The sequence below is a fragment of the Heteronotia binoei genome, chromosome 10 (assembly GCF_032191835.1).
Source record: "Heteronotia binoei isolate CCM8104 ecotype False Entrance Well chromosome 10, APGP_CSIRO_Hbin_v1, whole genome shotgun sequence".
Taxonomy (NCBI): Eukaryota; Metazoa; Chordata; class Lepidosauria; order Squamata; family Gekkonidae; genus Heteronotia; species Heteronotia binoei.
Genome location: NC_083232.1, coordinates 21568707 through 21592670, shown reverse-complemented (window position 1 = coordinate 21592670; position 23964 = coordinate 21568707). Strand labels below are relative to the sequence as shown.

General features: G+C 39.0%; 1 protein-coding gene and 1 long non-coding RNA gene across 5 annotated transcripts in view; both read left to right on the top strand.

Annotated features, from left to right (window-relative positions):
• The window catches only part of LOC132578194 (uncharacterized), a 131661-nt gene that overhangs the window by 81548 nt on the left and 26149 nt on the right, over window positions 1-23964 (top strand). The gene's annotated exons all lie outside the window — the stretch shown is intronic.
• Window positions 1-23964, top strand: part of ESYT2 (extended synaptotagmin 2) — an 86080-nt gene that overhangs the window by 35967 nt on the left and 26149 nt on the right. For all 4 annotated transcript variants that reach the window (XM_060248072.1, XM_060248071.1, XM_060248069.1 and 1 more), the window contains exons 4-13: window positions 727-803; window positions 1842-1914; window positions 2187-2276; window positions 10379-10434; window positions 13486-13606; window positions 14932-15108; window positions 18117-18199; window positions 19093-19141; window positions 19857-19946; window positions 22001-22096. In XM_060248072.1, the coding sequence (XP_060104055.1) occupies window positions 727-803; window positions 1842-1914; window positions 2187-2276; window positions 10379-10434; window positions 13486-13606; window positions 14932-15108; window positions 18117-18199; window positions 19093-19141; window positions 19857-19946; window positions 22001-22096 (912 nt within the window). The remainder of the gene's footprint in view (window positions 1-726; window positions 804-1841; window positions 1915-2186; window positions 2277-10378; window positions 10435-13485; window positions 13607-14931; window positions 15109-18116; window positions 18200-19092; window positions 19142-19856; window positions 19947-22000; window positions 22097-23964) is intronic.

Sequence of the window (23964 nt, the reverse complement as noted above, 5' to 3'; positions counted from 1 at the left end):
CAATGAAATGGAATTTACCAATCCATACATATAGGCAGAGGATGAGCATGCAACATAATGAAGATGTGTTAAAATTGCTTTTTTCTTGATAAATCTCAAAAACTGCTTAATATCCTATGGTTTATTCTTGCTACCACCTTGCAATATAAGTCTGCAGAAGTGTTGAACATCCTGCCAATCCACATTTCCCTGTTAGGTATCTGTGGAATGCTTATTTATTCATTTATTGCACTTTTGCATCCTCTTTAAGATATTCATGGCAGTGTAGGTAGTCTTGTAAACAGACTCTACTTGATCAGGCTGAATCCCTGCTTGGGTTTAACATCATAACAGCATCTTTAAGCCCTCAGATCATTCCTTGTGTATTTATGGTGAAAGCTAAACAGATCTTCTTTCTCCCTTCTTGGCTGTTTGGATACAGTTTTAACCATAGGAGACCAAGTGAATTAATGGAATAATATGGTAATATATGGTCTGTAGGGGGAAAATAACTGTTCTGACATACTGCAAATATCTGTCATTGCTTATACAATCTGCCTCTTGGAATGGGTGGAATTGATTTGTAGTGACACATCCAGCATGAGTAGCGCATTCTGTAAGCCACTGTTTCTGAATTTGTATTCATGACAAACTAAATGTAACACTTAAGTAAAGGATGAGCTTTGCATTTAAGCATAATTTTGATAGAAGTGTTAAGCTATTAAAATGGAAATCCTGTTACTTTAGCCCCTTAGGATTAATGGTGTTAAAGTGTACACTGAGAATGTGGATAAAAGGCAGATCATATTGGATCTTCAGATCAGGTAATAACACGTATTTACATATCCATTAAAGGTATTAAAACCAGTTTATACTTGAGACAGTGTTTTGTTGCATGTTGTGAAAATGTTGAAAAATCTTAAAATGTTATGTCTTTCATTTTATGGATTTGCTGCTTAATTTAGTCTTAAATAGTTTACAGTCATTATGCACGCAGTGGATAAAGTGTTCTGTTTAACTTGGTGTTCCAATATGAGATCAGGTTTCATGTAAGCTGTATTGCAAAGACATAAGCCAAGTAATATAGGCTGAAGGACAACAGTGTCATTAATGAATGTATGACACAACTTGCTGGCCTTTCCTTGCTTCTTCTCTGTTGACTCCTGTTAGGTTCGTTATTGTTTCAAATCAATACAACAAACATAAGACCAAATATGCTCACCTTTTTAGAAATGTGGTATAAAATTTTCTGTTGGTGTTTCCAGTAGTATGCAGGAAAACTTATTCTTTGACATACATGCCACCACCCCATCCCTCCCAGCACAAATTTCAGTAGGGCAGCCATGTTAATCTACTGTGGCAAAACCAAAATAAGCCTTATTATGGTACCTTAAAGATTAATTAAATGATTGAAACATACATTTTGATGAATAATCACAGGTGTTCATAACAACACATTAAAAGCATTAGTGTGAATAGTTTAGCACTGGAGAGAAATAAAGTGCATTAAGGTAAAAGTATCACTGCAAAGTTTGCCAGGGTTGTGATCTAATGAGGTAATTCATAGATCTAGATTTATGGCAAGGATGATCCAGCATTTTCCCCTTCAACTCATTTCACCTGCCAAATCAGAGTTCTTTATCAATTGAAAAAATCCAGTTTGAAGTGCTGCTACTGAAGTTACCCTACAACCATGCATGCACAAGGTGCTGGCAGTCAACATTTGGCCAGATTCTAGGGCTTTAAATGTAATTTTATATACACCCACACACGTTAAATACATCCATCCCTCAAAAAAAGATTAATAAACTTGATGGTTGTCAATGAAATTCTGGTCACTATAAATCTATGTCTTGTTTCAGTTTTGTTGGTAATTGTGAAATAGACTTGGAAATCAAGAGATACTTCTGCAGAGCTGGCGTAAAGAGCATACAGGTAAACTTTACTTTTCTTGGACATGCTATATAATTCTTTTTTGTTTAATTTGCATAAACAAAAGATAAAATCCTCCCACAAACAGAAAATGAAGTCTTTTAGTAACCTAAAACCTGATACAGATATATTAACAGATTTGGGTAATCGGTAGTATGTTGCTTTTCTTAGATTACTATATCCCTAATTCCTGTTTAATATTCTGTTGACTGATTATATCCTTAATTCCTGTTTAGTATTCTGTTGACTGAGCAATTTCTTTTCTTTTTTTTTAGATTCATGGTACAATGAGAGTTATAATGGAACCGCTTCTTGGAGACATGCCCTTAATTGGAGCACTCTCTCTGTTTTTCCTTAGGAAGCCAGTAAGTAAAAAGATTTGAGATGTTTCATTCTCTGGCTTGCAAATGCATTGCTGCTTTATTTTAGCAAACCTGTAATGAAGTCTTGAGATGTTGAATCAGAATTTTTAGATAACAGCGGTCAGCATTCTTAGGAAATTTTTATTTTACTAACTAGAATTCTACATTGTACTAACTAGTAACAACTAGTTTCTAAAGTCTGTTTAAGGAGGAGGAACAGATTAAACTAGGCCCCTGCTACCAGTTCCCCAAAGTGAGTAGCTGGCAACTCTCAGGACTATGTTCAACATTCTGCTACAGAATAGAGACAAGGACCCAGGTTTGGTCTAGGAGCCTACATTTGCTGAAACTTGATCTAGAGGCTTCACTATGAATCAGAAGTTATGCAGATGATTAAATTGAAGTTCTGTATGTTAAAATGATAGGACTGTACTATGTACTGACTCATGTGTAATCTGCCTTGGGTCCCTGTGAGAAAAGTGGGCTACAATGTAAATAAATAGTGTAACAGTATGATTCAGGGAAGCACTTTATAAAGGACAGTGGACTATTCCACTGTGTATAGAATGTACTATTTGTTTGTTACGCATATTATCCTGTTGCTGACTTATTTTCTGTTGATGCAATAGCAATTTTCTGCATTGTATCTGCACTCTGTAATATGTCTCATATGCTGTGTTCAGTAAGATTTCTGTAACCCTAGTAGATGTATTATTAGATGCCTCTTTATTGTATTATAGTGACTTACTCAGTGCAAAAGGTGGGCTATAAATATGGTAAATAAGGTAATGCTCAAAGCTGCACAACTTTAATTTTTCGGCTATAGTCACCATTCTTTCATACTTTGCAAAGGTGTAATTTCTATAATCTCAACAGTAAATATCAGGTTGATACAGTCATTTTTGGAAACCATAGATTAATGGCAGAGGGGTTATATTGAATATTTATTTATTTTAGTATATTTCTATTCCACCCATTCCTTGTAGGGCTCAGGGTGGAGTATAACATATGATAAAACAATAAAATACAATAAAAACATTTTATAAACAAACAACTCAACAGCACTCAGAAAATTTTCCATATCATCGCATATTGCCCAGCCTGGCTGTCTCACATCATGATAAGATGTTATCCCTTAGAGCTAGCAGATATTATTCCATTTTATAGCACAGGTGACAGTGCTGGCAGGGGATATAAAGTACACTCATATTTTTAGTGTTAAAAAGTTGCAAAATCCCTTTCTTCTTAAAACAGGAATAGAGATGTAATTGCAGACTACTCAAATTATAGTCATCACAGCATTAATGAATAGCAAATAAGACCTCACACAATTTAATTCATGTGTATGTTCAACAGAATTCTGTATCGTCTTTCCATGCCTGCCTATATTCTGTGCAGTCTAGTACAAACTTTATGGGAATATCAGCTTTAATGTTATTTCAGAAAAGACAGTGTCAAGCCCTCAGGGTTGCTGAAAAGTTGAATGCATGAGCTCAGTGTTGTTGGAAGGCTCAGAGCAAAAAAGCCTTAGGCAGAATTTCTGTGTGCTTGGTCCCCTTCTTCTGCTCCTATTATTCAATTCCCCACCTCCATGCATCTGTTGTTTCATTCTCTTCTATGTTCTTTATTGCCTTGCAACAGAATATTAAGAGAACTTCAGAAACCCTGTTACTGCAGAGTTAAGCAGAGCTGAAGGATTTGTCTAATTTTTTCCCCTTTATATTGTGTTTGGGTTTCTTGAGGAAGGATATTTCATATCCAAGCCCACTTTGAAAGAATATTGAAATTTAAAATTCATCCTTGAATAGCTTGAACAAAATACACTGAGTGGAGAAAATGTAGGAGCAGAAAATTTGTTCTTTTGTCTAATACCCCCTAAAAGTTATGGCCGGTGGACCAGTGTGGCCCTTCATGCTCTTGATGTATTCCTTCTTTGAAGTGAGCTAACTGGGTAGATTATCTTCCTCACTACGTATTGCATTGTCCTTTGTATTGGGAACCCAGATCGAAATTTCTGGTGACCATCTTAGCCAAACTGACTGCATGCACCTCTGAGGAGAAAATTAATATTCCTTCTCATTGGTGTAGACCCATATGTTACATACATGGTAACCCTATATGCTGTGGCTATCAAGAAAATACATACAAATGTGGTGACTTAAACTTAAAATCTGAAGTTTTGTCATTTGTGTGGCATCTTATCTTGATGATTTTTATTTTTCCTTTATTTTATCTAGACCAACTTTATCATGGCCTTTAGCTGCACACAATAAATACTTACTACTACTTATTAGTAACATATGCCATTTTATTCTTCTTTATGGTATTAGCAGTAATTATTTGGATAAACTCAAATGCTATCCTACCCCATTTCAACCACTTTTTGCCTGTTGCATTTTTGAAATGTGTGCAATAAACAGCCTTATAATTAGATAGAGATAAACGGTAGATAGAGATTAATCTGGTGGCTGCTTTACTTTCTTTTAAGTACCTGGCTGAAACACCTCTTTTTACCTGGCTTTAAATTATGGTTTTATCTTACCAGATTTAAATGGTTTGCTTCTATTTTATTAATAGTGTTTATGCTGTTGTATGTCCAGTGGCTTGTTTTTATATTGTGAAGTTGTTTTAAGCTCCCATGCTACTCTGAAGAGGCGGCATAGAAACATCCTAAAATAAATCATTATGTCATAAACAGTGCATAAACTGGAAAGGCAAAAATAGAAGTAAAAGCAGGATAAAACCTACAGTAATCTTTAAAATAGATTACAGGGTTATTATTTGGAAACTTAGTACTTGCAGAGTAAGGTTGGAGGTCTACCATGCAAGAGATAGGGGGAACTGGTGAAAATCACCCATCTCCTTGCATCATCAGAAATCTTCAAGCCAGTGCTTGAAATATTTACCACATAGACCAGAACTGTTAAATTCTTCAAGATAATGCATGGGATGGAGAAAGTAGAGAAAGAAGTCCTTTTCTCCCTTTCTCACAATACAAGAACTTGTGGGCTGAGCAGTCAGGTTAAAACGGATAAAAGGAAGTACTTCTTCACCCAAAGGGTGATTAATATGTGGAATTCACTGCCACAGGAGGTGGCGGTGGCTACAAGCATAGCCAGCTTCAAGAGGAGATTGGATAAAAATATGGAGCAGAGGTCCATCAGCGGCTATTAGCCACAGTGTGTATGTGTGTATATATATATAATTTCTTTTTGGCCACTGTGTGACACAGAGTGTTGGACTGGATGGGCCATTGGCCTGATCCAACATGGCTTCTCTTATGATCTTCTTTGTGGTCTCTGTGCAGTCCCACACATGGGTTTTCCCGCTGGGACGAACCCGACCTCGGAGAATTCAAAGCTAGCCTAGGCCTTTATTTTGGCGTGCATTCCCTCCCGCTCTGGGGAGCAGGCATCCACTGCGCATGCCTGGAGCGAGGGGAAGGCGCTCCACCCACCCAGTTTCTTTCTAACTGCCGCCCGGATAGTAGTGATGTGTTATTCCAACCTTATGTTTTCTACCAGTGTTTTAATGTAGGGAGTTAAAATTTGATCCATACTGTGTTGAATCCCACAAACAGCATCCAAACAGCATCTGAGCAAAACTGTGAAACCTTAACTACCATCTGTAGTCCCCCCTCTCCCAAAATAATTAAATGGGCTTATCAAATTTACTGTTTCTTGATTGGTTAGCTGATCTGCTAATATCTAATGGGTGGTTAAATTCAGGAATTGTCATTCCACCCACTTTGTTTCTGTAGTCCATGGATACACAAGTTTGGTTTTTTTGGTTGGGGGGGGGGGAAGCTGATGTTTCAGTTGAAATAATACTTATAGAAATGTTGGAAATGTGATTGAAAGATACCTTCTTCATTAGAAAACTTTGATTAGATATGGTAAATAAAAATGCTTGGGATGAATTTGCTGTCTTGTTTTACGATCAGGAACTTTTTTCTAACTGATGCAATAATCTTCTATATTCCATTTATTTTTGTCTCAAAAAAGAAAGCAGTAGCTTTGATTTCCCATTTTGGTATGGGAAGTATGTATATCTAAACCTTCAGTCTTGCAAGATTCAAAACAAGAAACAGTTAACACCATCTCACAGAAAAAAGACATTAGATATTCACTGAAGTATTTTCTGTATAATATACTTTCAATTTTCTAGACAGTCATATTAAGTCTATCAAAATCTTTAGTGCACATTTGGAATTCACTCTCAAGAAACAGCATTATAGTTAGTGCTACAGTTGCGACTATCATTTATTCTGCTAATCTTCATGCTCATAAATATTAGCTTTGTGCCTGTGAGAAGTGCCAGATTCAAACTTTCAACCACTATATAGCTGGAACTCTTTTCTTCAAGGGCAAGATTGTAGTTTGGTCTGCATATCATTCTGCTTACATGTTTGAAGAAAGAGCCCTGCAGAATGTTATTGCCCTTAGTGAGCTATGGCACTTGCTGTATAAACAGCTTAGACCAATGCCAGTTAGGGCAAAGGTTCCTAACTGTAATCTACAGCTAAATCATGAGACAAAAGGCAGCCCTCATATATTCATTCCACTGTAGTCTGCTTTCTTCTCCGAGGCTGGATTAGTTCAGGTGTGTTTGCCATCTACCTGCCAGTATTGCCAGTTTTGCCCATCACACTTTGGTTCTGTGGAATTTTTATTTCATTGTGTTTATGGTAACTTCCAACTCCTATAAATCAGGTATGGCCAAACTTGCTTAACATAAGAGCCACATAGAATAAACATTAGATGTTTGAGAGCCACAAGACAGGGAGGGAGGGAAGGAAGGAGGGAAGGCAAATAGATGGGGAGGGAGAGGTTGAAAGAAAGCAAGTTTAACTTTGAATTATTTAACTTAAGTGATTTAAAGAGAGAAATGCCTTTTCCAAGTAAGCCAATGGGGTGGATGGGGGGATTCAAGAGCCACACAATATGTGTGAAAGAGCCACATGTGGGTCCCGAGCCACAGTTTGGCCACCCATGCTATAAATGATTGATTGAACATGTTCAAGGATCAGGAACCAAATCTGGAAATGGTTCTTTAGTGCAAAAGACAATGGAAACCAAGTGCATTGTCCAATTAAAATATACCTCTATAAACAATGCAAGCTATGCTGTCTGTCTGTATCACTAGTGGCTGAGTTTTTACATCATTTCCTCAAAAATTAAAATAAACAGACATTTATTTTGAAGGCTATGACAATGGCTATTTTTGCTGGAAATAATGAAAAAGGCTGTTAATGCCATAATATCCCCCCAAAATGATGTGACTCTGTTACAAGAGTAAGCCTATCAATACAATGTAGGATTTGGTACTTGGTTAGTACTTGCAGAGTAAGGTTGGAGGTCTACCATGCAAGAGATAGGGGGAACTGGTGAAAATCACCCATCTCCTTGCATCTCCAGAAATCTTCAAGCCAGTGCTTGAAATATTTACCACATAGACCAGAAATGTTAAATTCTTCACATTTCCAAAAGTTAAGGGAGGGAAACAAAGACTTGCAACAAAATGGTCAGGATCCACAAGTGAATTAATCAGGGCTTTTTTTGTGCAGGAACGCAGTTCCTGGGGGTGTGGCCTAATATGCAAATGAGTTCCTGTATAACTACAAATAAAACTGGACTAGTACTGGCAAATGATTTTCAGTGTTCACAACATGTTAAAAAAAATCTGTTCAGATGACTCACATCTTCATGACTGGCTTGTGCTTTTCATCCTGTAGCACAATCGGAAATAACTTCGATCAAAATTTTGCTATATAATTATGTTTTGTCACCTAGATTTTGAATGGCTGCAGCCAAGAAAAACTTTTCCTGTGATTTTTGTCAGGGGGAAGGCAAAGGAATTATTTGGCATCTAGTTAGAGATTTTTCCTCCTCATATTTTCCAGTCCAAAGCAACAACTGGCAATAATTCAACATACACTGCAGCCAGTATCGGGCCTTGATGACTATATATGGTTACGTTGCTTAAATTAATAGTTCTGAACATACTTATCTAATGAGTGGACTGTACAGAGGTTTTATTACAAAGCCCCCACTTTGTACTTTCTTAAAAAAAACTAATCTTGTTGATGTAACAGAAGATGGCCGAAGTACCCATATCAAGATGTGCTCACAGCTAATACTTTGTGAGTGATTTTAAATAATAGAGCAAACAAATGTAATGCGTTTTTGAAAGCTTTCTCTATTCTGATAACTTGTGCTAAAATTTGAAAGGAAAGTTCAATGATAAATCAGAAAATAGGCAACTTTGGGAAATTTGTTTTGTAGTAGTAAGTACAGTTTCTCTCTATAAGAATAGCTATGTTCCTGACTGTCCTTGTAAATCGTGCTTTCCCAACCTTGGAATAGTTCAAGTGTGCAAAGGGGGAATGCTTCCATGTGTATGTATTCTAGCTATCCTATGAGAGTCTTTACTTGCTGTCAGTTCCAGTCCTGTCAGTGCATCTAATGAAGGGCTGTGGGGAGGGGGCATTAGATCCTGCAGAGCACTCTGGAACCCAGTTGCATCCATTAGTCTCTGCAAGTGAGCGTAAATCTGCTTGCTGCCTAAACAGGAGGGGACTGGGACACTCAACTGGGCCTTTAGGGCAACATGGTCTAATCATAGCACTTCCTCTGTAGCAGTCAGATCCATATTCTTACCCATGCTGAAGATCAAGTCCAGTGTGTAGCCTGCCTGATGTGTAGGACCTGATACTCTCTGGGAGAGTTGTAGTGCTGCCATGGAGGACACTAGGTGTGACACTTGCAAGGAGGTAGCAGTGTCGGCATGGATGTTAAAGTCTCCCAGGATTATCAGTCTTGGGAACTCCAAAGCGCACCCTGCAAGCTGAGTAGTCTGTCTGCTGGGGCATTAGGCAGTCAGTACACCAAACAGCCAAATTCTCCTCCGTGTCCCAAACAAGGCCAATGCAATCAATACCAGTGATTTTTGGAACAGGGAGTGCCCTGGAGGAGAAGTAGTCTCAGATGAATATCACCTCCCCCCCTCTGCCCCTTAGTTCAGAATGTATGGAGGAGCAAAAAACCTGGTGGGGCCAACTCTTTCAGGGTGACTGTTTGGTCCTCCTTTGCCGAGGTCTAGGTCATGCATAGGAGATTTCATAAAATGAAGATGGAAGACTTTTGCCTGAGGACCAACAAACATGTCTAATTGAAACTCGCTTATAATCAGGTTGATTTTGATCTCAGCCAGGGTTGGGTTGTAGTTTGCCAGCTTTTGCTTTCCAATACATGTTTAGATGTACCACCACAAATGATAGCAGTGCAAATATTTGGTGGCTATAAGTATTTCTACTCTCTTTGAACAATTGAAGTGACAATACGAGTGCTTGACTTCTCAGATGTTTTGTGTGCGATACACATAAATATCTTATGCTGTTACCTACAGACACTTAAACATGCATGATGATGGGGAATATTAATGAGTCAGCTTGTCAGTTCAGTATGGGATCAAAGCAACATAGGACGTTTAAGTATGAATAATAATGAATTTAATTGACTTTGCCCTTTAATCACTGAACTTTTCCACTGTTTTACAGCAGCTCAGCCAACACCTATGAAAGTGTGCAAACAGGTCCTAGTAGTGAGCTTTCAAAATATTGGTTTATGTGCAACATTTTAATTTTTGGTCATTTGCATAACATAGCTGCGTAAAATGGATTGATTTGATTTATAAATCATCCTCCCCCAGAGGCTAGTGGCACCAGTAAATTTAAAAGTAACAGTCTTTAATGGTTTTATTTTTAGGGTAATGGTTTTAACAGGGCTATCTGGTATAAATTCAAGAATAATGGCTTCAGGTTCTCCACAGGTATATGTGAGATATTATTTTGAGGGGTACCCTGCTATTTTTATAGCTATCAATGCATTGTTTTGTATCCTTCCTAAGGCTGTGCTGGGTCATCAGTAGCCTAAAATACATGTCTTTCCCAATTTCAAACTGTTGGTTGAAATCCTTATGTTGTTTATGTCAAACTGATTCTTTCTGCTACTTGCCTGGCTGTTAGAATGTGTGACCTTTTTATCTCTGTATCTGAAGCACCAGGTGTTCTAAACAACATTAACATTTTCCCCTTATGTTTGCAGCTTTTAGAAATTAACTGGACAGGACTGACCAATCTTCTGGATATTCCAGGACTAAAGTAAGCCTTCCTGAAAAGGTGTATTTTTTAATATTAAGAATGCATTTACTTCATTTATGCACTACTTTCTCCCCAGTGGGGACCCAAAGTGGCTTATGTAATTCCCCTCTCCTCCAGTTTGTGCTTTATACATCACAACTGTCCTGGAAGGCCAGACTGAGAGTATATGGCTGGTCCAAGGTCACCCAGCAAGCTTCCATAGCAGAACAGGGATTTGAACCAGAGCTTCCCAGATCCTAGTCTGATGCTCTTAACTATACCACACTACTAAAGCGACTTTCTGCTGCTTCAGTATGTGGAATTCATGATTAAAACATAACATCTAAAACTGGTTAGAACGTGAGCATGTATTATACAGCCAAGTAGCAGCAGAGCATAGTAGAGCAGGCCTCAAGGCTTCCCAGTTTGGTGTAGTGGTTAAGTGCATGGACTCTTATCTTGGAGAACTGAGTTTGATTCCCCACTCCTCCACTTGCAGCTGCTGGAATGGCCTTGGGTCAGCCATAGCTCTCGTCGGAGTTGTCCTTGAAAGCGCAGCTGCTGTAAGAGCTCTCTCAGCCCCACCCACCTCTCAGGGTGTCTGCTGTGGGGGGAGGAAGATAAAGGAGATTGTGAGCTGCTCTGAGATTTGGAGTGGAGGACGGGATATAAATCCAATGTTGTCTTCTTCCCAAGCTAGCATAGAATACATCAGTTTGTCTTGCTGTGACTGATTCAGTCTCTGCACTGAGGTAACAGCAGCCACTGGCGCTTGACGTGGGGAAGAAGCTTCTCCCCAGCATAAGTTGGCAGGGGCTGTTTTAAAAAATTAGAATGTAAAGGGGATGGGCAGTGCCATTCCATTCTGAGGTTCCATGGGAGTAGTCGAGGTTGCTGGCTCCTATCAGTTTGTCTAGCAAATATATATATATAAAGGCGAGGCTCTTATTGGGGGATTAAGAGACAGTTCTGCCTCACTTGTACTGTGTCACTTCCTAGTCACTAAGGTGACTCTTCATTTGAAGTGCAGGACTTTCCATTAACCACAGCAGTGAGGATTGGGATCATCCATATGTAGCATTGTTTCTTAATGCCTTGAAGTGGAACTCTTACTTACCTCAGTGAACATACAATACAATAACCTTTATTGGCATGATATCAAACATAACATGATATCAGTGAACATACTGATATAATGACAACATTCTGATAATGGGACACACCACTATTGTGTTCTTTAAAATACTGATTGGAGTCTGGCTTTCTATTTCTTTGTGTTTTAAAATTCTGACAAATATAACAACAGGCAACATGGATGAGGAGAAAACGTATTGTAGGAACTTGGAACCAAATATGTGTAGCTTCCTGTATACTGGTGGTGATTCATTTAGTTTAATATTGTCTACTTTGATAGCAGCTTTCCTGGTTATGAAGCAGAAGACGCAATACTTATTACAATCTTAGATCCTTTAACTATAGATGATAGGGATTGATTGATACTCTGATAAGGCACGTTCATGGGATCATGGCATTTGCTGCAAGCACCGCATGTTCTCTGCCAGCAAGCTGCATCCACTCCATCGGCTCCTCCACATCTAAGCTGGCTATTTTATGTGTTGTACAGTGCCAGCAAATTGCACAATTGTGTAAAATATAGGGGGAAAGATGTAGATCTTTTCCCAGCATAGATTATACATGGCAAAGGTTGAGTTATGATGTGCTGTTCTGTTTCTATACTCACTAATGTTCCCTAGTGACCAATATGATCCTTTGTATTCTGCACCCATGTAACACCTGGGAGAAAACCAACTGTTCTTTCTGCAGGAAAAATGACTGGCTTCTGAGCTATACCTGGCTAACCTAATTCAAGAAAATAATGTAGTCACTCTAGTTCTTCTGCAGTTCAAAAAGTCCCAGGCTGGTGGTAGTGAATATTTGAGGTTAACTTGTAGAGCTCCACCCAGTACCATAAACTTTAAAATCACAGCCTTGCTTTCAGTGGATGTCTTTTTGTTGTACTGGAAAGCAGGCTTAGTTGGAATCTGTATGTAAAAATTCATCAGTCATAATTGTGCCTTTTCATGAAATCCATCACAAACATTGAACTATTCTGTGGCATCAGTAAATGTTAAAATAGTTAATATTTTTGAAGGAGAAAAAATATTGATAATTGCAGGCTTTTATTAGGATGAATATACTGCTACTATCAAAGAAGTCTTAAGGAACCTTATATAAAAGTTAAAATATTAAGCTAGCATCAGTTTTACTGATATATACCCATGTAATGCCTTTTTGTTAAGACCAAGCTCCAGAATTCTTCATTAGGCTGGACATATGCAAGTATAAGGAGGAGAAACATCCCCCCCTTTTTTTGTACATTCAGCCTGATGAAAACTTCTGAAGCACTCTAAAGGTTGCACTCTGCTGTTGCTGTGTGTGTGTTGTTTCAAATGGTCTTAATAAGTGGCTTTTCATTTTGCAACAGCCCAGTGGGGCTGTCTACTTAAAAATGTGTATAATGACAGAAACAAGGTAAAGTAATACTATGCTTCATTCCTCAGTCTTCTATGTTCAGTCACATTAATAAAAGCATGTGGAAGAACTTATACTGCTTGTTTAAATGTTACTAGGCTGTCTTTTTATTCTGCGTTACTGTTTCCATCTTGTGGTCATTGAGGGTAAAAATGATAGATGTGTGTGAAGGTTGGGACTTAAGTGTGTATTTCTACAGCTAGGATCATTGTGTGTTCCAGATGACAGGTAAGCCCTATATATTTACAGGGTAAGACTGTGAAAGACATCTAGTCTGTTACAGTACTGCCTTAAATGGTTGAACTGAATTTTTCTCCTTGAAATTTTTTGGAGCTTGCGATTTTGGGGGGGACAGAAGTTTCATGTTTGTCATTCACTTGAAAATTATTTATGTCCCAGGATTTATATTTGCCCTGCTACAGTGTTGTAGAACTCTGTATAAACAATAGCTGCAGTTTCATGATTGAATATTGATAGTATGTAACTACTGCTAAGACAGGATGTTGTAAAATAATTTTTCTTGTATTTTGTCCTCAACAGCGGTTTATCAGACAGTATAATCCTAAATATTATATCTAATTATCTGGTGCTTCCAAATCGGATCACTGTTCCTCTCGTGAGCGAGCTGCAAATCGCACAGTTGCGGTTCCCCATACCAAAGGTAAGAATTCCAGTACAAAGTTTGCCGTGCTATTCTGGTTCATGAAAATGAATCTAAAATGTTTAAAATGCTTTGAAATGTGTCTTAATTCTGTTTTTATTGTAATTGCTTTAATGATATTGTATGTCGCCCAGAGCCCTGCAGTTGCGGGGTTTGGACAATTCACAAATTTAATTAATAATAGCAATGATGATGATAATAGATATTTTAAAATGTATTTTGAAGCACCCAAAGCATACCAGGCAGTCCGCAAAACACCCAAATGGAACAATTTCTGAAAGCTAGATAAACAATTAATTAATGGTGCCTTTTAAGTGTTGTGGGGTCTGAGCAAGGTAATCTTCAGATGTTATCACAGCACCATGGAAGCTGTTTCCTTTTGGTCTCATGCTGTTTTGATCATGGTTAAATGGAACCTTAGGGGGAAGACCATTTGCATGAGTTTTTTTTCACTTGATTATCATCTGGCTGGAAAGAATACATTCAGCTGTGCCCGTAGTACTTCAGAATATAACATGACAGCATGGGAAGAAGCCATAATAAAACAGCTTCTGAACTACTTTGATAACCAGTGAAGATACCATAAAGTGCAAATTGTTGGCTGTGATCAGTCTCTAACTTTAGGTGGGATCAGCCTTCTGGGCTGAGCCTATGGACAGGCCTGACACTAGGGGTTCTTGTGCCCCAGGCTGAACCTTGCACCCCTACCTCAAGTGTTTTATTGGTGCATACTTTGCACACGCACCCCAATGATGTCACGCCCCCCCCCAGGACTTTACAGAGTCTTCCTGAGCCTTGGGAGACCTCAGCAAATTCTGGAAGGCCACATGCGCACTCAGAGCCGAGCTCTGAGTGCACTCGCTGCCACGCCCCTGACTTCACTGAGGCTTCCTGAGCCTCAGGAGGCCTCGGTGAAGTCAGGAAGGCGGTGGGCGCTCTCAGACCCAGACTCTGAGTGTGCTTGCTGCCACTTCCCCCCCCCCTTCACTGAGGCTCGGGAGCCTCGGTGAAGTCAGGAAAGCAGAGGGCTTGAGGAGAGGGGGCGTCTAGGCTAGGTGACACCCCAGGCAGCTGCCTACTTGGCCTACTCCTACGCGCCAGCGCTGCCTATGGAGTGTTGAAACAGCACACCATTTAGTCATAGAAACTGATGTGGCCTGGAAGCATGATAAACATTCTAGCTCAAGAGAAGTAGGCAGTGAAGCCGTATCACCCATGTTCATCAGGGTCTAGTCTAATCCAGTTAATGACCAATCTGCCTACAGTTTGAAATATTTTAATACACTGTTGAAAATTTGGATCACTGCTCTCTCGTTTGTTGACAGGGTGTACTACGAATACACTTCCTTGAAGCTCAGGATCTGGAAAGAAAAGATACTTTCCTAAAGGGAACTATTAAGGGGAAGTCTGATCCTTACGGAATCATTCGTGTTGGCAATCAGATTTTTCAAAGTAAAGTCATCAAAGAAAATCTCAATCCAAAGTGGAATGAAGTTTATGAGGTAAAAAGTTGAAAAATGTTAGTCAATATAGGTACATTTCCCCCCATACAGATTTGAGGTAGTTACGGCACCTGTCAAAACTATTTGACATATTACATTTTTAACATGGAGAATATTTTTGTTTTTAGCTGTTTTTTTTTCTATTGATACAATTGGACAGCTGATGCATGGATTGGAAAGTAGCTTGGTGGCATGGGATGTGTGGCATGGGAAATAAAACCATGTGCACTGCTTGCCATGGATTAAAAAATTACATTCCTTTCTTTGCCTGGTGGGGAAAGTAATGCTTGAAACAGCTCTCTTACTCCTGGGAGTGCGATGCCTACACATCAATGGGAAAGTGCTTAATTTGAAATCTAAAGTTTCAAGTTGCCTGACATCAAGCCAATAACCTTTTGGCCTCTGATGACAGAATAGTGCTTCAGTAGAGATTCTGTTTTTTGGTCAGAATAGTTTTAAGAGCATATCAGCACAATGAAGTTATATAATATAAAATATGAAAGAGATATTTAAGGGTTTGCTTTCATTCTCTCCCCTCCATTCTTATTGAGAGGATGACTAGATCTCAACAGTTAAGCTGTGTGGCTGATCCATTATGCTACTGGATCATCTTGCATCTGAGAAATTTATTTTATGTGATTTCTATACCGCCCTCCCCTGCAAGCAGGATCAGGGCGGATTACAACTATAATTAAAACAATAGAGTATAAAAACATTATAAGCCCCATTTAAATTTAATACCAGTTTAAATACTAAAACATTGAAAACCTGATGGCAACCCAGAAAACTTCATAGAATCGTAGAGTTCGTAGGGATATCCAGGGTCCAACCCCATGCACAATGCAGGAAATTCACAAATACCCCCCACACACACACACACACCCAGTGACTCCTGCTCCATGTCCACAAGATAGAAAAAACCCCTCCAGGATCCCTGACCAAACTGGCCTGGAGAAAAATCGCTGCCTGACCCCAAAGTGTCAATCAGCATTTCCCTGGGCATGTAAGTAAGGGCCATGAGAACTAAGCAGTGATTCAACCCTTCCTGGCCTCCTTCTCATGATCTGCCTAAGTTTACAGAATCAGCATTGTTATCAGACGGACATCTAGCATCTGTTTAAAACCTGCCAAAGGAGAGCCCACCACCTCCCAAGGAAACCTATTCCACTGAGGAACTACTGTGTCAGAAAGTTCTTTCTGCTGTTTAGCCGAAAATGCTTTTGATTTAATTTCATCCCATCGGTTCTGGTCCAACCATTTGGGGCCACAGAAAACAACTTTGCACCATCCTCTATATGACAGCCCTTCAAGTATTTGAAGATGGTTATCATATCACCACTCAGCAGTCTCATAAGCCCATAGTATGCCTGTGCAAGTGCCAGGGGGCAATAGTTTGAACAGGTGGGCGGAATCTCCATCAGGGACATAGGAATGCCATAGAACCCAGCATAGGCAAGTTTGAGCAAGGGAGGCCAATATACGTAATTGGACAACCACCACCTCAACCAAAGGCCTGGCGGAACAGCTCCATTTGCAGGCCCTGTGGAATTGTAATAGATACCACAGGGCCCTGATCTCAAGTTGGAGCATGTTCTACCAGGCCGGGGCCAGAGCTGAAAAGGCTCTGGCCCTAGTTGAAGTTAGGCAGATGTCTTTTGGACCGAGGATTGCCAGAAGATGATTTTCAGGCATGGCTAATCTGTCAAGGCATGACTAATCTGTGTTAAATGATATGTTTACTGTTGCTTAAAAAGTACCTTTCTGGATCAGATCCAGGTCTACCTAGCTTAGCATTCTTTACAAGAATCTGATCAGCCACTAGGTAACAGATGGCCCAATGCAGATTGGTTACTGGACCATTGTGGATCATTGTCAACAGTCTACCCATCCCTGCCATCAGTGCTAAAAGCCAGTGGAGATCGTGCTTTTAAAAATGAGAAGTAAGATACTTATTCATGGCTCCACTTATATCTTTTGTTTTAAAAAATTATGTAAATGATTTTTAAAAGTGATTCCCAAAATGGTAAGACTGTTACTGAAGGGTTGGCAGATTCCTTACAGCTCCTATTGTGTGACGTGCATTGCTAGAGGTTTAAATGTTCACTTCCAAAAAAGGAACAGAACAGGCATGGCAAAAAAAGAAAAGAAAAAAGGCAGTATTCCATTGATGGACCTTATTATTAAAATGTTTACAAGTGTGGGCCAAAAACTAGCAATTGCTTAAATGTCCACAAATATGCTTTGCACAGAGCTGTGAGTCACTCCTTAGTCCCTACTACTTCCTCAAAGGAATCTGCATATGTATCAGGACACTTTAATGTTCTCATTCACTATGGTGCAGGCAAGTAGTAAAATGATGCACGTACTTAACCTACCCTCTGAAATATTGGGGGTATACAGTTGTTCTCCAAGAAGCTATTCTTCAACAGAAGACCCACTTAAATGGGAGGAAGGCTTCAGACTTGGCTTAGAGGAGTGGTAGGATAAGGGATAGGATCCATCCTGCCATAAGTGGTGTAGTGTTTAAGTGGTGTAGTGGTTAAGTGTGCGGACTCTTACCTGGGAGAACCGGGTTTGATTCCCAACTCCTCCACTTGCAGCTGCTAGAATGGCCCTGCGTCAGCCATATCTCTCGCAGAGTTGTCCTTGAAAGGGCAGCTTCTGGGAGAGCTCTCTCAGCCCCACCCACCTCACAGGGTGTCTGTTTGGGGGAAGAAGATAAAGGAGATTGTAAGCCGCTCTGAGTCTCTGATTCATAGAGAAGGGTGGGGTATAAATCTTAATTTCTTCTCTTCTAAAGTCATAAAATAGAACAGTGTATCCACATGAAGCATTGAATTGTAGGCCTTGGAGCAAGGACCACTATACAGATATGCAAATTATCAGTGTGTTGTCAGTGGTAGTCTACATATAGTATGTTAGAAAGTGGGTATGTAATTGATGTAAAAGCTACATCAGATATTTATGTTGATCAGGCTGCCTGTTCTTGTTAACTGTTGAACTTCTAGGCTTTAGTGTATGAGCATCCGGGACAGGAGTTGGAGATTGAGCTATTTGATGAAGATCCAGACAAGGATGATTTTCTAGGAAGGTAAATATGACAAGAGACTTCAGAAAACATTGCCAAAATGTGAAAAAAGTGCTTGAGCAAATTGTCTTTGTAATCAGAACTTTAAAAGATACATTTTGTACATTACCTGTCTTTAAATATTTATTTTAATTCTAATTTTTTGTATGCCTAATGATTAAAACAGACAAAAATAGTATTTTTTCCCATGAAATGCTTTCATAGAAATGTTAAAAGGATATTATATTATGATAGGTTTCTGTGTTGCTAAGAAAGGAGCGGCATCCTGAATTAGACTTGCAAAATGCAACAAAAATAGATTTAACATTCTTCTCAGTATGTATTCATTGCATCAAGGAATTGCCCTGCATCTTTTCAAAATACCATATTTTGTGCATGGCATTTTAAAAATGCTTGTCTCTGAAAAGAAAGCAAATAAATATTGGCAGTAATACAAACCTATCTGCATGGTAACAATTACTGTGATGTGCACTCTCTCCCTCTCCACCCTCCCCCACAATAGTTCTGGGCTTCTAATATAACTACAGAACTACAGGGATAACTACAGAAAGTTCTCTGTGTCCATTTCCAAGGCATGCTTTATGTGTTTCCCCTTAAACATCATTTTGAGTCCCAAGTCAAGGACATAATAGTACAGCTCGTCTCCAGCAATTGTGAATACTGCTGTTTTATTCAGAGTGCTTAATGGACAGTCATCTTTTGTTTCACATTTCCTCAATAATTATTTCCTTTCACAGTGACTGTCTGGCTGGGGAGTAGCGTTTAGCAGCTGGGTCCTTCGTTCAGAGCATAAATCGTTGTTTATGTCATTGTATTCATTGTATTCATGCACAGTTCCAGCTTTGCAGCCTGTAGTAGAGATAATTGTCTTCTAATGCATTGTATTCTTCCTCTAGTCTGATGATTGACCTAATTGAGGTTGAAAAGGAACGCTACCTGGATGAGGTAAGTCTTTACCTGTGCATTTGGGGGAAAGGGGAAAATGGCTGTGTGGATTATTTGACCAGCCTTTCACAGAGATCAGCCCAGAAAATTTAATCACATTAAATTTACATTTCTGGCAAAGCTGGCATACCACAATACCATAGTTTCCCCACTGAACAGACTCTCCACTTGATGACAACTTCCTTTACATTGGATAAAGATATAGTAAATTCATTGGTTGCAGCAAAAATGCAAGGGAGTCTTGTGGTTTTATCCCTCAATAAATGCTTCAGTCTTAATTGTCACAAGGTTCCTATTCGCTTCTCCTTTACACTGTTAGCTGCGAGTGGAATTGCAGAAGACAGATATACCATCTTTGGGGGTCAGTGTGTTGTATCAGCAGGTTGTGATAGTTCAGAGATACTTAAACCTAACTAACCACGTAGAGCTATTGTATTCATGATTATATAGCCATTTGCACAAACAATATCCAAAAAGACACAACAAGGAATAATTAACCAGATACTGATGAATCTGCTTAGAATATCCCTTAAGCTAAATTTTGGAAATGCCATTTTAGTTTACAGTATGGATTGTTCGATAGCCATCTGTCAGTCACAGTGTTGTCATATCAGGACATCATCATATTAAGCGCAAGCAGTGCATCACGGGCAAGTAAGCAATGACAGTGTCTGTTAATTTATTCATGAATGGCTTTAATTGGCTTTGTTTACAGTGGTTTACTTTGGATGAAGTCTCCAAAGGGAAGTTGCATTTAAAACTCGAATGGCTCACATTGATGTCCACCGTAGAGACTCTTGACCAGGTATGGTTTTCAAACTGTTCTTTGTCAGAAATTTAGACATGCTGAGGCTTCCTTTACCTAGATAAAAATAAAATCCTCTAGATTTTCACTTGTAAAACTCAGGAATATTTTATGAACTCCATAAATGGTAATCTGTGGCATCAATGTTTAAACAGTAATAAACATTCAGAAGATCAAGGACTAATGGTTAGGATTTCCTCTGTGCAAACACTCTTCGGTTGACTCAGCTCAAAAAATAGCATTTCGGATTCCATAGGAGATGCTGCTCTTGGAGGTGGTCCTATAAAAGAACTTTGTGGCAGACTTCTTTTCTTTGGAATGGTCATTGCCAATATATCTAATTCTCAGCATTGCCAAATCTTTGGATACTTAAATTCAGAGATTGGGGCCATGAACAGATAAAATAGATCTTTCTGCAAACTTAAGAAAAGCCCCAGGTCTGCAGAAAAATCTGAAATCTTTTTCTGAAAATGCACTAGAAGAGAAATGAGTGCCCTCTCAATGGCTGTTGTGGCTGTTGTTAAGCAACCAACAGTACTGCCACCTTCAAGCTTTAATTTGTATTAGTAAAGGAAGGAGAAGGGATAGGGCCTTTTCCTGTGCTGTTTTGGCCTTTGAGAAAGAACTTATTTTGTCCCAGGCCTAGCAGCAGCTGTTGTAAGGGAAATCTGAAGATGCAGGAAGATAGAGGTAGACTGGCTGGTGGGTGGGAAGGAAAGAAAGAAAGAAAGAAGCAGGAAAGGGGAAATGCTCGGTGGGAAGTGAAAAAGGAAAGGGGGAAAGAGATGCCCCCTCCAAGTCCTTGGGGTCCCCTCTTGCTTGCATCTAATCCTAGATACATTTCAGAGATTCACAAAAACTTCATTTTTAATAAAGTACTGAATTTGAGTTGATGTTCAAAAGCCGACTGTCTGCCAAAAAATAAAATAAATTATGGTTCATTTTAAGGTACCACTTTAAAGATGAAACACTCACCAAATTCTAGAACAAATGGATTTAGTCTCTTTTAAGAACAAACTTGTGTGTGTGCCTGTTCTGCTTCTGCTTTCCTAAGTGGCAGTATTAACTGTCTCCACAAACCTTCCCCCATAAAATAATAGGTGATGGCCAGGTCTGAGGTAATTCCAGATAGTGTCCTGGCACCTGTTGGTTCAGGGTGGTATGAGTACTTTGACAATTTCCCCTAGAAGTCACTGGTCTGGACCTAGAATCATCATGTGTCACAGTAATCTTGTCCATGCCTTGTTTCAGAGATACACTGGCGAGGATGTGCACAGATGGTTCAGCAAGGCAGTGCTTGTGCAGAAGCCCAGAGTTTAGGCGTTGCAATATGGAAATCCTTCATTTTGTATAATACAAAAATATTTTGTATAATTCATTTTTGTATAATACAAAATGTGCCAGAATATCTGTATATAAAGACTTTCTTCAGCAGCATCTGCCAAATCTAGACCTTCAATTTGCCTACGCAGGATGGGGAACTACTTAGCCTAGCCTCGACTTTCCACCGTGGGGGAAAAATGGCCTCCACATAGCAACATTAGGGATTTCTTCTGGTCTCTGCGGTAAAGACCACAGTGATTAAGGAAAGAAACTTAGAGCATTACCCAGAAGTAACATCATGCCACCCACAAACTCCACCCTCTCCAGCTACTTCCCCCCAAATCTACCATTTTTCTCCAAAGCATCACTGAGAACCCTAAACAGAACCCACAGGACTCAAATAGAAAGGTGGTAGAGAGATCTACATTTTGCACCAATGTACTTATTCGTTAACTGGGTGGTACTCCTGTCCCCCATTAATGTTTAAACAGAACCCTAGGGCAGGTGATGACTGTGTAATATGAGAAATATCTTCTCTCTCTCTCAGACCTGTGTGATTCTTTAAATGCCATTTGTTTGCTCTGTTATTCCTTAATGGAGAGTAGTTTATTTTTTTAAAACCATGTTTATATTGTATGATAATTTACATGTAGTAGATAGCTTTAGAGTTCTTTGTGGGAAATCTGTCATACATAATTGGATAATTTTGATTTGTACCGTTTTAATTTTAGGTGCTAAAAAGCATAAGAGCTGATAAAGACCAAGCCGATGATGGGCTTTCATCAGCATTGCTTATTCTCTATTTGGATTCAGCAAGGAATCTACCAGTAAGTCTCCCGGTGGTATCAATGCTTTTCTTGGGTGATCATGAACTTTTCTTTAGCCACATGTTGCTTACTTAGTATGCCACTTTGCCTCACTAATCCACATTTTGCCATGCCTTTAACCGCATTTTCATATGCCTTCTGCAAAGCCAGCATCTCCCAAAGATAAACATACATTGTATGGTAGTTTGTTCTTTGCAGAGCCGGTCATTCAGTCCTGTTTACAGAATGAAATGTTTGTGTTTTGTTGTGTAGTAAACTAATATTTCTCTGATGCCAGAGTACATACTTTAGAGCCAATGCTTGTGAAGTTTTAAGACAGTGATATGGACTTGTACATGATCAGGAGAAAGATCACTGAACCAATGAGGGGATGCTACTTAGTAAGTTTGCATAGGACTGTGCTTCACACTTCATATGTGTGATAATGTGTCATGTGTGATAATCCTGAAGATCTCAGATTCTGTAGGTATTTTGAGTTGACCACCATTTTGTGAAAACTTCTTTTTCTAATCCTAAATTATTATAACTGTGTAAATCATGGAATTGTGGTTGCAGTGTGATCCCACGAGCAGGGGTGAATCTTGGCATTGGATTGGCTCTCTGGTACTGTGGCCACTTCATTCACACATGCAGGATTACATACACCTAGTGGAGTATTATGGTTACTTCAGCTAAATAGCATCTCCCGTTGTATCACTGCTAGCAGCTTTCGATGGGCAAAAGTAGAAAGAAACTTCACTGCATGTGCAGATTTCCTTGCTATTAAGAAGCAAAAGTGGTATTTAATTTAAGGGCTGTAAATATTCAGAACTTTAATATGCATATGATTTCTGCCCCCCCCCCAAGGGAACAAAATACAGCTATGTTATCTAAGGCAGAAATTTTTTCTTGGAAACCTCAAAGTGTAAAGATCCAAAGGCAGTATTGCGCACTAGATAGCACTACCTGGAAGGAGGGCTGAGCTGAAAGACCAATATAATATGACATTAGCTTGTACATGTGCTGGAAAGTGGAAGCTGTCTTTCTCATTTTAGTAGGTACCCTTCTGCATTTCTGAGAAACAGCCCTTTGAGATCCTTGGGTTGGATTGGGAAGTGCTACTTCCTGGCTCCAGTTTTTATATCTAAACAAGTAAATGTATTAACTAGGAAAACGTTGTGTGCTTCCACCTTTCTTTAAGCGTGTCTGGGAGGTGGTTCATTCAAATAAAATTTAACTTGTGATGAAAGTACTTTTCAAGATAAAATAAGTGGATATTGGTTGTCTCCAAGTCCATGCTACTTACACTTGAGAGAATCCTATATGTCTGTGGCATAGTTTAAACTGAGTAAAATGCTCAAGGATAATTTTTTGATGTAGTTGCTAAGGCTGTGGTTTAGAATTTTTATACTAAGCATAGTAAACTTCTAAACAGATATTATTTCCTAAATATACCTTATTTATTGAAGTACACTTGATCCATAGATTTCTGATTGTGTTTTGAGGATGGAAGGAACAGAAGGTCACAGTTAGCAGTTCCTTAAATCTTCAGTGGTCATGGTGAACAATCCTGTAAGATTCCCCTTTTGTTACATATAATTATAATAAATTTGTTTTACAGAAGGGATGTGAAACTTCTGAATAAATCTTTAGGGTATGTTTCCAATATATATTGCTGCTTATAAATGGGGGCTGGCAATGCATATAGGTACATAGGATCCAACTGAAGAAGAATATCTCCAAAGTTAATTTATGATATGCATTTTAACTTGTTTGAGATAAAATTATATTATATGGATACATTGGAGAACATTCCTGGATCAGAAATCTGTGCGATCAAGCAAGAGATAAAAGCAAAAAGCCTGACCATATTTTTTAGCATTCTGCTG